The 13,355-nt window shown below is 43.5% G+C and overlaps 1 protein-coding gene across 1 annotated transcript in view; it reads left to right on the top strand.

Moving 5' to 3' along the window:
* Positions 1 to 1,199: 1,199 nt before the first annotated feature.
* NF1 (neurofibromin 1) overlaps positions 1,200 to 13,355 on the top strand; it is a 191,913-nt gene continuing 179,757 nt past the window's right edge. The window contains exon 1 of the mRNA XM_075852828.1: positions 1,200 to 1,406. Coding sequence (XP_075708943.1) covers positions 1,347 to 1,406 — 60 coding nt within the window. The 5' untranslated portion in view covers positions 1,200 to 1,346. The remainder of the gene's footprint in view (positions 1,407 to 13,355) is intronic.

Genomic DNA, 13,355 nt, shown 5'->3' with positions numbered 1-13,355 from the left:
GGACAGTCCCGGTGTCCTGCTGTCCCGGGCGGTCGGGGGTATGTCCCTCTATCAAACTAATTCTGAAGCAGGGAATCATCAGTTTCCTGCTTCAGAATTAGTTCATAGCGAAGGAGCAGAGGGAGCTCGTCCACTCGCCGAGGACTCTTTTAAGCGCTGTGCTTGGGGAAGCCCTTGATGGCACTGTCCTTATATACTGTTGCCGATGATCTGGCCGGGGATTCCGCTCCTAGAGGAAACCCGAGGTCACTGTCCATATATGGACATTGACGTCAGGGGCTCCTCCTGGAGCAGAATCCCTGGCCAGAGTCGGAAATGGGGGTTCCGCTCAAGGAGTAGCCACTGATGTCACTGTCCATATATGGACAGTGACATCAGGGCTTCCCTCTAGGAGCGGAATCCCCGGCCTATGCTCTGGCTGGGGATTCCACTCCTAGAGGGAGTCCCAATGCCGCTATCTACAGGGAGGGTGGTGATATCTTCAAGGGGGGTGTGGCACTATCTACATGGACACTGTGGCACAAAATAGGGGCACTATCTACAGGGGACACTCTGGCGCTATGTACATGGGCACTGTGTCACTATCTACAAGGGAACTGGCACTAGGGGCAGCTAAGGGGGCATTATACTGTATGGGGGCATTATGCTGTATGGGGGAACTTGTTTGGGCATTATACTGCATGGGGCATCTGTATGGGCATTATACTGCATGGGGGGGATCTGCGTATGCATTACACACATCTTATTAAAATACTACAGTCAATTACTCCTCAGCGTGAAATGGCTTGTATCAGAGAGAAAAAGACTGCATTCAATTGGTAATAGAAATTAAGTTTATTTTAGTTTCCCTCTAAGAACATTCATTGTTGCATATCACACATTTACAGGAATCTTTCTGAAATATTTTAGAGAACACAAACTGCATACAAAATAAAAAACCTTAAGAATACGAAGGGGTTAATGCAGTTCCCGAACCAACCAAGCCTCTCCTCATGGCTGAATCCGCGCCCACCCACCCTGGTCGGCAGTCCCTCACCGTGAGTGTGTTGTACGCATGCGCGCCTCCTCCCCAGCAGTCGCGGGGCCGAGCAGAGTAATCGCACTTCCGGTCTGGTGTCATGGCGTCTTTGCGGTGATGGCCGAGGGGAGAGCGCGATAGCGGGGAGGAGGAGAGGAGGGGGCGGCGGGAGGAGGTGGAGGCGGTGGCGGCGGAGGTGGAGGAAGGGGGAAGCGGAGGAGGTGGATTAACCAGCAGCTGTTACGGTTACTGTCATCATCATCACCTCCCCTCCGGCGGCCTGTGATCCCCGGGAAGAGGCGGAAGGGGGAGACCCCGGGCCGGGGCGATGGCGGCTCACAAGCCGGTAGAATGGGTGCAGGCCGTGGTTAACCGCTTCGAAGAGCAGGTAAATGGGATGGTTACTTGGGTACCGGGAAAAGGGAGGAGGAAGGGAGTGTTGCTATGGAGGAAGATGGTGATGATGGAGAGCTGAGGGTCTGGATCTCCTGGACTGACGTGTATTAGTGACTGGCTCCTCCAGGCTTCTTGTCATGATCAGTTGTATACAGGCATCGTTCACACCTAGCAGCCTGCACTCTGATGGGTGCTGTGTCTGGAGTGTGGACAACAGGTTCCAGCAGTGCACACTGGAGCTGCTCTTCCCATGGCCTTGGTGTTACAGTGTGCATGTATTGTTACTGGAGGGCTAGGAAATTGTCACTCTTGACAGACTGGCGTGAGAATCTTCTGAGCCGTTTCCTATTTCTGACACTTTAATTGTTTCTTCCTCAGATTTGCATTGACTTCTATGTGACGTAGACTGGCATATAAACTGTCAGTGACTGCGTTCTTAATGCACAGTCTGGACTGTTATGAATGGGCGAAAAGTGGGCATAAAGGAATTGCTGGTTGTTGTAGTGCCTGTGTGATGCTTGTTGTTTGACACTCCTCCGAAAGGTTCTCAATCTTTATTCTGTCCATTTGGCCAGAGCTGGACAAACCTAAAGTCAATGAATGCGTCTAGAAATTTGCTGCTGGTGCCTAACTTTTTTGTGGGGTGGTTTTCTACTGACGCCTATGAGAGTTCTTCTTGTCGGGTCATATTTGCTTCTAGAGTGGTCCATTTGTCCCTGCGTGTCCCAGTTTTTTAGTGAGCAATACCATGACCGTTCTGGCCTGACTCCTTTATTTTTAAGGTCTGTTGTGGTAAAATATAATGCTGCTTATAGTAGAAGAGAAAAAATGTCTGAGGTTCTCGTAACCGTTTCTGACTTGAAGTGAAGGTCTCCCTAGTATACGTCTATTGTGCGTAGCATTACCACTTGACCGCTCCAGTCTCCGTGCACGTATGAGGTACCGGTAAAGGACCTTTCGGTGGGAATTTTATGCCTCGTGAGCTGGTTATACACATTAAAGTCGTCCAAACATGACTATTTCAGCTTGATTGGCTCACTATCTAGTGTGCATGGGACCTCCCAAACTCTCCCCCGATGTCAGAGGAAAGAGGTATCAGGCATATTGGATTCTAACATGGCCGATAATTTTTTCCCACAGGGGTTGTGGCAGCGGCTTTTTCTCCTGTCATATTGAAATAAAAATGTTTGTAGTGGCGAGTAGAAATAGCTTAGGCCGACGGTAATATCATGTGTATGACCCGCTTAAAGGGGTTGGCTGCTTTCTGGATAGTTTGAAAAAAATGTGTTGGAAAGATGATTTCTGGCAACTTACCAATATATATTTTGTTGAAGTTCCTCGCCATTTTCTCTAGCCTTGAAGCCACGCTCCCTTGTTGGCTTTGCTTTCTGGGCTGACCGTATGCCGCTTCCTTCCATAAAATAGCCACACATGGAGGAGCATGTGACAAAACACGTCAGTCGGCCTCCTCCATTGCAGTACGCTGCGTCTGAGCTAGATTCCTGGGTAAGTACAGATGAAAGTATTATACCAAGGTTTCTTTTGCGCTTGACCAGGTCCTGAACGTCCAGGAAACTAGCGCAGAGTGCTGCAATGGTGGAGGCTGACGGAAATGTCTTGTCGTATACTAACGGTAGAAAACCTCTGTAAGTATACTTTATGGAAAGAATAATCCTGGACAATTTTGATGGGTTTAGCCAACGGTTGTTGTTGGACAACCAGGACGTATCTGATAAGTTGTTCGATCACTTTGGTTTTTATTCATTGCCTGCATGTTAGTTTTTTGTTTTTTTTTTCCATATTTTTTTTATATCAGCTGGTAAAACATTTGAGAAATTTATCAGCCAGGTTCTACGCCACGGTCTGCTCATATTTGGGCCGTGCTACATGCATTTAAAAAAATAATTCATTAGGGAAGCCTTTGGACAGTTAATTTTTTTTTTTTTATTGGAGATACCTCCACAGAAGAAAAGTTTACTTTATATGTAATTCTGTGTCGTGTACTTGCCTGGAAAATTGTCATGGACAAATTTTGTAAATATATTGATATAAATTGTAAGGATTTGCAGTTTTCTTACGGGTGCATTAACACACTACATTTTTTCTTTAGAGATAGTGGTTGCATGGGAATGAACTACAGCGATTGCTTTTAATTAACGATAATTACCATTTCGATTAAAATCAGCTGTTCAATCAGTTGGGGCTTATTGTATGAACCCTGTACGGAAACACACCGAGTTCCTGTTGGTCCCAATTATGGACCTATTGATATTCAATCGCTGCTGTATGGTGCATCCATGAGGCACCGTTTTCTCCCTTTCTCCCGTTTTCTCCCTTAAGGTGCCTATACACATCAGAAGACAGTCAGCGGAACCGGTCGTCTCTCAGATGTGAATGGGGGTGTCCCGGCATTCTGTCTTTCAACGTGACAGATGCTTTGTTCCCACAAGAGATATGATGCTGCCAAAGTTATCTGTCAGTGTCTTATTCCCCTGTCCCCATTGAATACTCACGTGCTTACCTGTCAAGTATGCGGGAGTTAAAAAGGAATAGCTGTCGACCAACAGCAATCTTAAGTGTATTGGCAGCTCAGTGTCAAATCGTAGGCACACATAGGTACACTATGGGCCCGTTTCCGGTAGACAGGAGTGTTACAAACCTGTATAACATAGATGGGTAATACGACCATGTGTATAAGCCTTACATAGGACCCACTATTGATTAAAACGACTTCAGCTGTACAGTCTATTCGTGTAACTACTAAACTTCTATACCGGTTTATACCATTTCTATATCTTTTAGGGTGTATTTACATGAGTAGTTTTATGTCGCTGTTATTTACTTAACCGTGGCAAGACTACAGTGTTTCTTACAAAATGGCACCGTTTTAGGTTGATCCACCAGATTTATCAGTCCATGGTCTATCCGTATGTTTCCTTGCATATGCGGGAATACATCCGATCAAATGAAAGTAGAAAGAAAGGCTTTTCCAGAAGTATGTAAATAGAAAAGGGACCTAACTTTCCACCTTGTGGAAGTATAGGCAGGCATAAGAATAATGTATTGTTATGGACTGACCAATCCCAGGAAAAATTTGCTACGGTTGCCTAACATTTAGGCCATGATCACACACACACACTCACACAGTTTTTGGGTCAGTTTTTCTAGCCAAACATAAGAATGGACACAAAAGAAAAAAGTAACATCAGTCTTTTCTTTGTAGAATTCCTTCCTTTTGGATAAAGAACTCAGCCAAAAACTGCATCAAAACGACGTGTGATCCTGGCTTCAGGATAGTTTCTAATTCATAAAAGGTTCTTATTTCTGGGCCATTGAAAAAGTCATGCTGGAAGTTTACGGAATTTTGTCCATTCCTGATTTATCATTTGTAAGTTTTGGTTTTGTGCCTAATTATCAAGGTTGATATTTTTAGTTCTCAGACTTGTGATTACAATTTAATTTCTTGCCGCTTCTGTATTCTCATTGGCCACGTGATTTATATTTTCCCTTGAGAAGGATATCATAAAAGGCCTAAGCTACCCTTCTTTGGGAACCATTGTCTTTGGGACTTTTTACATTAGTGTTAGACATTTGCACAGTCGTTTTCATAATTGGCAAGGGTAGCTCAATGTCCCATACTGATTGTTCCGTATACGCTGGAAAAGCACTTGACGTATACTAGGGATGCATCGAAACTTCGATACTTTGCATCCCCAAACGGTTCGATACCGTTGTTTCATGTGTTTCGATACTTAGCTGGGCGGCCGCTCAGCTCAGTATTGTAACACATGAATGTATGAGAGCAGGGCTGCGGCTGTGTGATAGTCATTGCCACGCTCCTGAGTCCTGATAACAAGTGCGCGGGGTCAGGATGATGCGATGCGGCCGGCGCTGCACTAATGAGCGGCGGCACTGAAAACAGAACATTGCGGGCGCACTGCAAAACACCCCCATGTTCTGTCTTCAGTGCCTGCGCCACCTCATTAGTGCACCGCTGGCCACATCACCTCATGCTGACCGTGCGCGCACTTCCTGTCAGGAGCGGGGCAATGACTGTATTACACAGCCGCAGCCCCGCTCTTTAACGGCGGAGATCAGAGAAACCTCTCATCTCCGCCGCTATTCCCGTGAATGCTGCGATCACAACGGACTGCAGCATTCAAGAGGAAAGTGAGAAGGGGGATGCCGCTTAGATCGCGTCACAGGGAATTCCTGTGACGTGATTGAGGGACATACCATATATGGGCAGATAGCTCAGGGTCCATTGAAGGACCCCAGGGCTGTCTGACCATATTTCCTGTTAGGGCATACTTGGGTATGTCCTAACAACTGCCTGTGTGCTATCTGTACACAGGCTAATGTACTGGCACATATCTGATATATGCCAGTACATTAAAGTTTAAAAAATAAAGGAAAATCATAAAGTAATGTTAAATAAATAAAAAACTACACATACACCTTTTTTACAATAAACATTAAAATAAGTCTCAATACATAAAATATACACATTCAACATTGGCGCGGCCGTAATAACCTTCACAACAATTTTTTGGCATCATTTATGATGTGTACGCTGTAAAAAAATAAAATAAAAACTGCTTTCTATCACTTATTAATGTGAGGCACGAGGTGTGATGAATTTAACCTCCATGTGCCTCACATTAATAGTAATTAACCCCTTCATGTACCTCACACATTAACCCATTATGACTGAGACATTATGGGGTTAATTACTATTAATGTGAGGCACACAGAGGTTAAATTCATCATCGCACCCCCCGCCCCACATCAGAAAATGGAAGAACTTTTTTTATTATTATTACTGTTGGCAAAGTATCGAATTGGTATCGAAATTCGCAATACTAAACGAAGTATTGGTATCCAAGTCCAAATTCTGGTATCGTGACATCCCTAACGTATACATTAAATTGAGGGTGTAACGGATGCCTAACAGTGGCATCCGTCACCCATATACTATAATAGAATCTGTTTAATGGAAACTCCATGAAAAGCTTTTGAAAAACTCATGAATGTATACATTAAACCATAGGCACCCATATTAAAAAAAAAAAAAAAAAACGATACCAAGTGGTATACGTTTCTTTTTTTGCAGAATACCACTGGATAGAATAGTGTGGTAGACTATGCTATTCCATCCCACAAGAAAAACTGTTTTCTCGTGAATACCGTCCGACGAAGGCCAAAAATAAACTTTTTGGCCTACTTCCGTATAGTGGGAGCCTATGGGCACATTTCGCGTGTTCTCCAGGAGCAGGAAAAAGGCAGTGTGAAAGAGCCTAATGATCTATTCCCTTAAAGGCAAATCTGTCACCAGGTTTATGCTGCCTTATCAGAGGGAAGCATAAAGTAGTGCCAGAGACCCTGATTCCAGCACTGGGTCACTCACTTTGCAATAATCTGTAGTTTTCATAAAATCACTCTTTTTCTTTTGCTTCCCGTACTCATGAGATATGGTTAGCCAGCCCTCCTGCCACTGATCGACAGCTTTATCCATAGGGTCTCTGGCACTACTTTATGCCGCAATCAGACAGGGCAGCATAAACCTGGTGACTTGCTTCCTTTAGGCCGGGTTCACACGCAGCAGAATGTCCGCTGCAGAAAATTGCTGTATTAACCGGCCTGCTGGAATGACGTTTCATCCCAGGAGACTGCTGTAGCGGCGATCACGTGGGATGAAGCATCATCCGAGAGGGCCGGCCCCCTGACATCATCCAGGCCGGCCACATGGGATGGAAGGAAGAAGGAAGAAACAGACTTCTGGGTAAGTATAATTTTTTTTGTATTTTCGGAGTTGCGTTTTTTTGCGGTGGGTTCGCAGCGACTGCTATTTGCTATAAACAGCTATTTGTTGCGGGTTTTACCTTCCCATTGAGTTTAATAAGGAGAAACCCGCAACAAATAAGCAGCGTTTACGCAAATACAATTGACATGTTGCGGAATAAATTTCTGCACGGCATGTAAATTTACGCAGTGTGTGGATGACATTTGTTCTATTTCATTCACTCTGCTGCTACTGTATTTGCTGAGGATTTTCCGCAACTAATTCCATTGCAGAAAATCTACAGTATTTGCACAACGTGTGAACTGACCCTTAAACTTTTCTATCCTCAGCCATTTGGATTTTCACTTTTGCCCCCCCCCCCTCCCCCCACCCCACCTTCCAAAAGCTATAATTTTTTTATTTTTCCATCTATATAGCCATATGAAAGCTTGTTTTTTGCAGGACAAATTGTCGTTTTTTGTGGCACTATTTATTGTACCACATAATGTACTGGGAAGCTGAATTTTTTTTATTTGTGGTGTGAAATGGGCAAATAACAGCGATTACACCATTTTTTGAGGGGTTTTGTTTTTACGGCATCCATCAGGCAGTAAAAACTACATATTCCCCTTATTCTACAGGTTGATCCGATTACGGCGATACCAAATTTATGTTTTGTTTTATGTTTTACCACTTTTAAAAAAAAATACAACTATTTGCTAAATTAAAAAAATCCTTTGTGTCGCCATGTTCTGAGAGCCAAAACTTTTTTTAATTTTTTTCCTTCAATTTAGCGATGTGAGGGCTTAAATTTTGCGGGCCGAACTGTAGTTTCCACTGATACCATTTTGGGGTATATGCGACTTTTTGATCACTTCTTATTTAATTTTTTTTGGAGCGCTAAGACCAAAAACCAGCAATTTGCGTGTTTTACATATGTATTTTTTTACGGCATTCACCCAGCGGGTTAAACAAGGCTATATTGTGATAGTTCGGACTTTTACGGATGCGGTGATACCAGTTATGTTAACTTTTTTTAACATTGATTTAGGGGGAAAAAATGTGAAAAGTGGTTTTTGTTTTTTTTTACTTTTAATACTTATAGTTTTAATATTTTTTTTTGAACTTTTTTTTACTTTTTTTATATTAGTCCCCCTAGGAGACTTGAAGCAGCGATCGTTGGATCGCTTGCATGATATACTGCAATACTAATGTATTGCAGTGTATCGTGATTCTGACAGTCTCCTTTGAAGCTCTGCCGGAAGCAGAGCTTCAAAGGAGTACAAAGATGGCAGACTTGGGGGCCTTAGATAGGCCCCCAGGCTGCCATAACAACCGTTGTTAACGGCCGATCGTGCCGTTGGAGGTGCGCGATGGCTTGTTTTAGGGGGCCCCCCTGGTTCTAACACTTTAAATGCTGCGATTGCGATTGACCCCGGCATTTAAGGTGTTAAACAGGCGGAATCAAAGTGATCTTTGATTCCGCCCGTTGCAGTGAGGTGTCGGCTGCGTAGCACAGCCGTCACCCGCTGTGTATGGAGCGATCTCAGCCCGTGAGCTTGCTCCATACTTCCCCATAATCCTTACAGTTACGTGATATTGCGTTAAGGGGTTAAACTGACCCTCAAACTATGGGCCCTTACACCGATACATGACATGTCAGAAGTTTTCGGAAAGTTTAGTTACAGTTTGAACTCGTATGAAGTCAACATATGGAGGAAAATATTGCCCCCTCAGGACAGAGAATGTTCTGGTCATAAGAACCAAAGGAATTTTGAAGCTTTTGCCTCCCAACTTTCTGTTATTGGTAACCTCTTTTTTTTTTTTTTTTTTTTTTTTTTAAATTAAAAAATTATTTGCGGCCTTGTGTTTTTTGGAGGAACCAGTAATACTTTTTTTTTTTTTTTACACCATTTTTTGGTACATATATGGCAGCATTTAATTGTAACACTTTTTAAAATGGTTAAATGCAGATAAAACATTCACCATTGTTGTGTATATTATTTTACAGCATTTATGGCCATTAGGATCTATAACATGTATATGTTTTTTACGGTTTATTGAATTTTATTTAATAAAAATATTTTATTTACACAAGTCGTGTTTATTTAATTTCAATTATAATTGTATTATTCTTAAACTTGGTGTGTGCCACGTTCATCAAGTATAACTAACAACAGAATGCCTACAGGCAAGAACAACCTATTTCCCAACTACCCAATGATAACCTGACACAGGGAATTAGCCTTTATGTTGATGAAATATTGTCACCTTTTGTGTCTTCCTTATCCTTTTACCTCAAGGACACTAAGGACACTGTCACCAGGATCCAGGAGATCAATGTCCCTTCCACTACCATGATAGCGAGCATAGATGTGGAGTCACTATACACGAACATTCAGCACGATTTAGGCCTCACTGCAGTTAAACATTTTTTGAGCACTAAAGGCACTCTATTTCAGCGACATAATGAATTTGTACTGTCACTTTTACGTTTTTTGCTCACACATAATTTTTTTATTTTTGATGATAAATATTATCATCAAATAAAGGGCACGGCCATGGGGACTGTCTGTGCACAAACTTACGCAAATCTTTTTTCTGGGGTGGTGGGAGGACACCATTGTTTTTTCCTACGACCTACTTTTTTTTCACATCTCACATTTCTTTCTGGGGAAGATACATTGACGACATTCTCATCCTTTCGGATGGGAATGCTAATATATTCACTGACTTCATGTCTATGCTCAATGATAACTATTGGAATGAGGTTTACTTATGAGATACATGATCATATGATCAATTTTCTCGACCTCAAGATCTCTCTGGACCCTGGTGGCAGTGTCCAAACTGACATCTTCCGGAAGGCTACGGCCACTAATAGTTTCCTACACTGGGATAGTCACCATCCCCCCCGCCCTTAAGAAAGGAATACAAATAGGCCAGTATCTCAGAGCCAAGTGTAATTGCTCTAATGAGCTGGCCTTCCAAGTGGAATGTGGTGGACTTTATCACAAATTCCTAGCAAGAGGATATCCAAAAAAGTGGTTACACAGGGCCTATGCCAGGGCATCCGACAGACACGATTTACTTTCAAATAGGGGAACCAGATCTGTTGTGCCCAGATCATCCAGTGCCATACGCTGTATAGGCACTTTTGATGTATCCTCTCCCCAGGTTATGCATATTCTGCAAAATATTGGTCCATACTTACTGCTGATCCCGACCTGAAAGATGCCATTTCAGCAAATCCAAGTATCACATACCGCAGGGGGAAAAAATCTGCGGGATTTCCTGGTACATAGCCACTATTCCACACGATCTAATATTCCATCTACTTGGCTTAAATCATCTGTAAAGGGATTTCACCCCTGCGGCAGATGTTCCTTCACTTTTTATGCCAAGAGTCAAGAAGTTCATTAATCCAATTGATGGCAGATCATACGAGATAAAACAGTTTATGAACTGCCAAAACAGTGGGGTTGTTTATATTGTGAGATGCCCCTGTCCTAAACTATATGTTGGTAAGACTGTTCAGGAAATGAGGAGAATTTCCAAACACCTCAGTACCATCAACCATAATGAAGATACCACTTTATCAAGACATACTCATCATTTTCATGGGGGCAACCCTCGATTGCTTCAATTCTGGGGTGTCACTCAAATTAAGCTGGGCCCTAGGGCTGGTAATTTAGATTGTAGACTCCTGCAAGAGGAGGCACGGTGGATCCACCGTTTGAACACCATGACCCCCCTGGGTCTTAATGAGGGGATTACCTTTACCGCATTTCTTTGATCCCTATCTTTATTTCATTACTGTTGTGTACTCTATGTCCATTCTTATGATGAGAACACAGGCTACTTTGTGGATTCAACTCTGAACCTGCTCCATATACCATCTAAAATAATTATTTATAATTCAAAAATGTAATATATACACCACTATTCTTGTGGTAGTTTCTCTTTACACCATAAACTAATTTCATGACTTATGACCACACAGTTATGGCGGCTCCCTGTCTCTCCCATATATATTCCGGCTTTTAACCAAGCTGAACGATTGGCCATCTTATTTTTAATATTATCTCCACTATTACCGGTGCCTCTATGTAGGATGTATACAAGCATACCCCCTGGTTGAGTGCCTCATTTGCATGCCGACTTATAGGATATGTACTCCTCCCATATGGGTTTCTGTTGCGTGTTCTCTATAAACTATACTAATATTCTCCAACACTTACCCTTGGCACCTTGCAGGAACGGTTTGTTTCTGTACTAAGTCCTAATTTTCATCTATGTGCCTACGCTGATTCCTGGGTCCTCGTTACCTACGATAACCAGCATAAGTCTCTTCACTACGCATCTCCGCATGCGTCATCATTCTCCGCTGGTTTTCATATTTCCAGCGACTGCGCTGACATTTGACACCATGTCCTCATTTATCACGTGCGCATGCACTCTCCCCCATCCTTCATTGGCCTACCTTACCTGTCCTGTGAGTTGCCAGTCTGTTTCTTCTGCTGGCCAGCCGACTGTCGCTTATACTGACTGGCCGCTTGTCCTGACACACCACCTATGTACGTCATTGGAAATGTCCATAACAGGAAGAGCTTTTTCGCCGCGCCGCCATTAGCCCCGTGTACCCCTGAGGACGCTACCTAGTAGCGAAACATGTCGGGGGGGGCTTCTTTTATTTTAATTCCTGCGCTATGCCGGACTTACTGTTAGACAACTTAGACAATTTAATCAATTAACTGTCAGAAATAACGGTTCTTATGCCGGTTGTTATCATACTTCTGCACTTGCATCAGTCCTCTACTCTTATGTCCGGTCTCTAGCAGTGACAATTTTAATACACTTATGTGTGGTCTGTCTTTTTTGCTATACGTAGCACAATAAATAATGTAATTTATCTTTTAGGGTAGTTGGGAAATAGGGTGTTCTTGCCTGTAGGCATTCTGTTGTTAGTTGTATATTGTGCCCGCCAACTACCCGAGGTCCTCATTATCTTTTTGTCTACGTTCATCAAGTATACACATAATTGAAACTGGCATTGTCTTCTGCAATTGGTAGAGATTGTTAGTCACGTTCCATATGACTCTGAAGCCCCGCCCACCTTTCAGACACAGTTGCATGTGTCGGAAAAGTGACAAAGGTACTTCATATGTATAGTGTTTGTCAGTATGCATTATTTTTCTCAATTCCACTCATAAAATTAGGCGCATCTCTGGCAGTCTGTGATCTGGAGTAGATTTGCGTTTTAGTTTACATCGGTTTCTGGTGTAAATAATAGTACATGTATTTGGCTGTGGGTGATTCTGTTAAGCTCCTCCCACATTTTGGAAACAACACTATTTGCATTTTTCCTGCAGTAAAATTAATAAATTTCACCCAAAGGCCTTATTCACACAAAAGGGTCCGAGTGTGTGTCGGCCAATAAAAACGACCGTTTTGGGACGTTTTTCCTGGCCGTTTTGAATACTTTCCGATTTCCTTCCGGGTCGTGTTGCAGTTTTTAACGGCTTATTTTGACCCGTTTTGCATACGGTTTTTTCCCTGTCCGTTTTAAAATCTGATGAATTTCATTTGTACATTATTTGCCACACACTTCCCTCTGTAGGTGATGCCGCACAGCCCCCCCTGGTAGGTGATGCTGCACAGCCCCCCCCCCTGGTAGGTGATGCCGCACAGCCCCCCCCCCTGGTAGGTGATGCCGCACAGCCCCCCCCCCTGGTAGGTGATGCCGCACAGCCCCCCCCCCTGGTAGGTGATGCCGCACAGCCCCCCCCCCCTGGTAGGTGATGCCGCACAGCCCCCCCCCCCTGGTAGGTGATGCCGCACAGCCCCCCCCCCTGGTAGGTGATGCCGCACAGCCCCCCCCCCTGGTAGGTGATGCCGCACAGCCCCCCCCCTGGTAGGTGCTCACCCCCCATAGATGGCACTTTCTTGTAGGGGACAGCTCCAGGAGAAGTCCCTCACTTCACTTCTGCTTTAGAAGTCCCTGATATCACTGTGTCCATTTATTTTCTTATTTTTACACAACTTTTTTTTACTTTTTTACACTTTGTTTTACTTTGTCCCACTAGGGGACTGGAGGGCAGGAGGCAGTGATCGCAATTAGAGTATGCTGCACTGCATGGGTAGTGCAGTGTATTAGAG

This window comes from Rhinoderma darwinii, chromosome 2, assembly GCF_050947455.1.
Source record: "Rhinoderma darwinii isolate aRhiDar2 chromosome 2, aRhiDar2.hap1, whole genome shotgun sequence".
NCBI classification, from domain to species: domain Eukaryota; kingdom Metazoa; phylum Chordata; class Amphibia; order Anura; family Rhinodermatidae; genus Rhinoderma; species Rhinoderma darwinii.
Note: the sequence above shows the minus strand (reverse complement) of the source record. Positions and strands in the feature narration are given on the sequence as shown.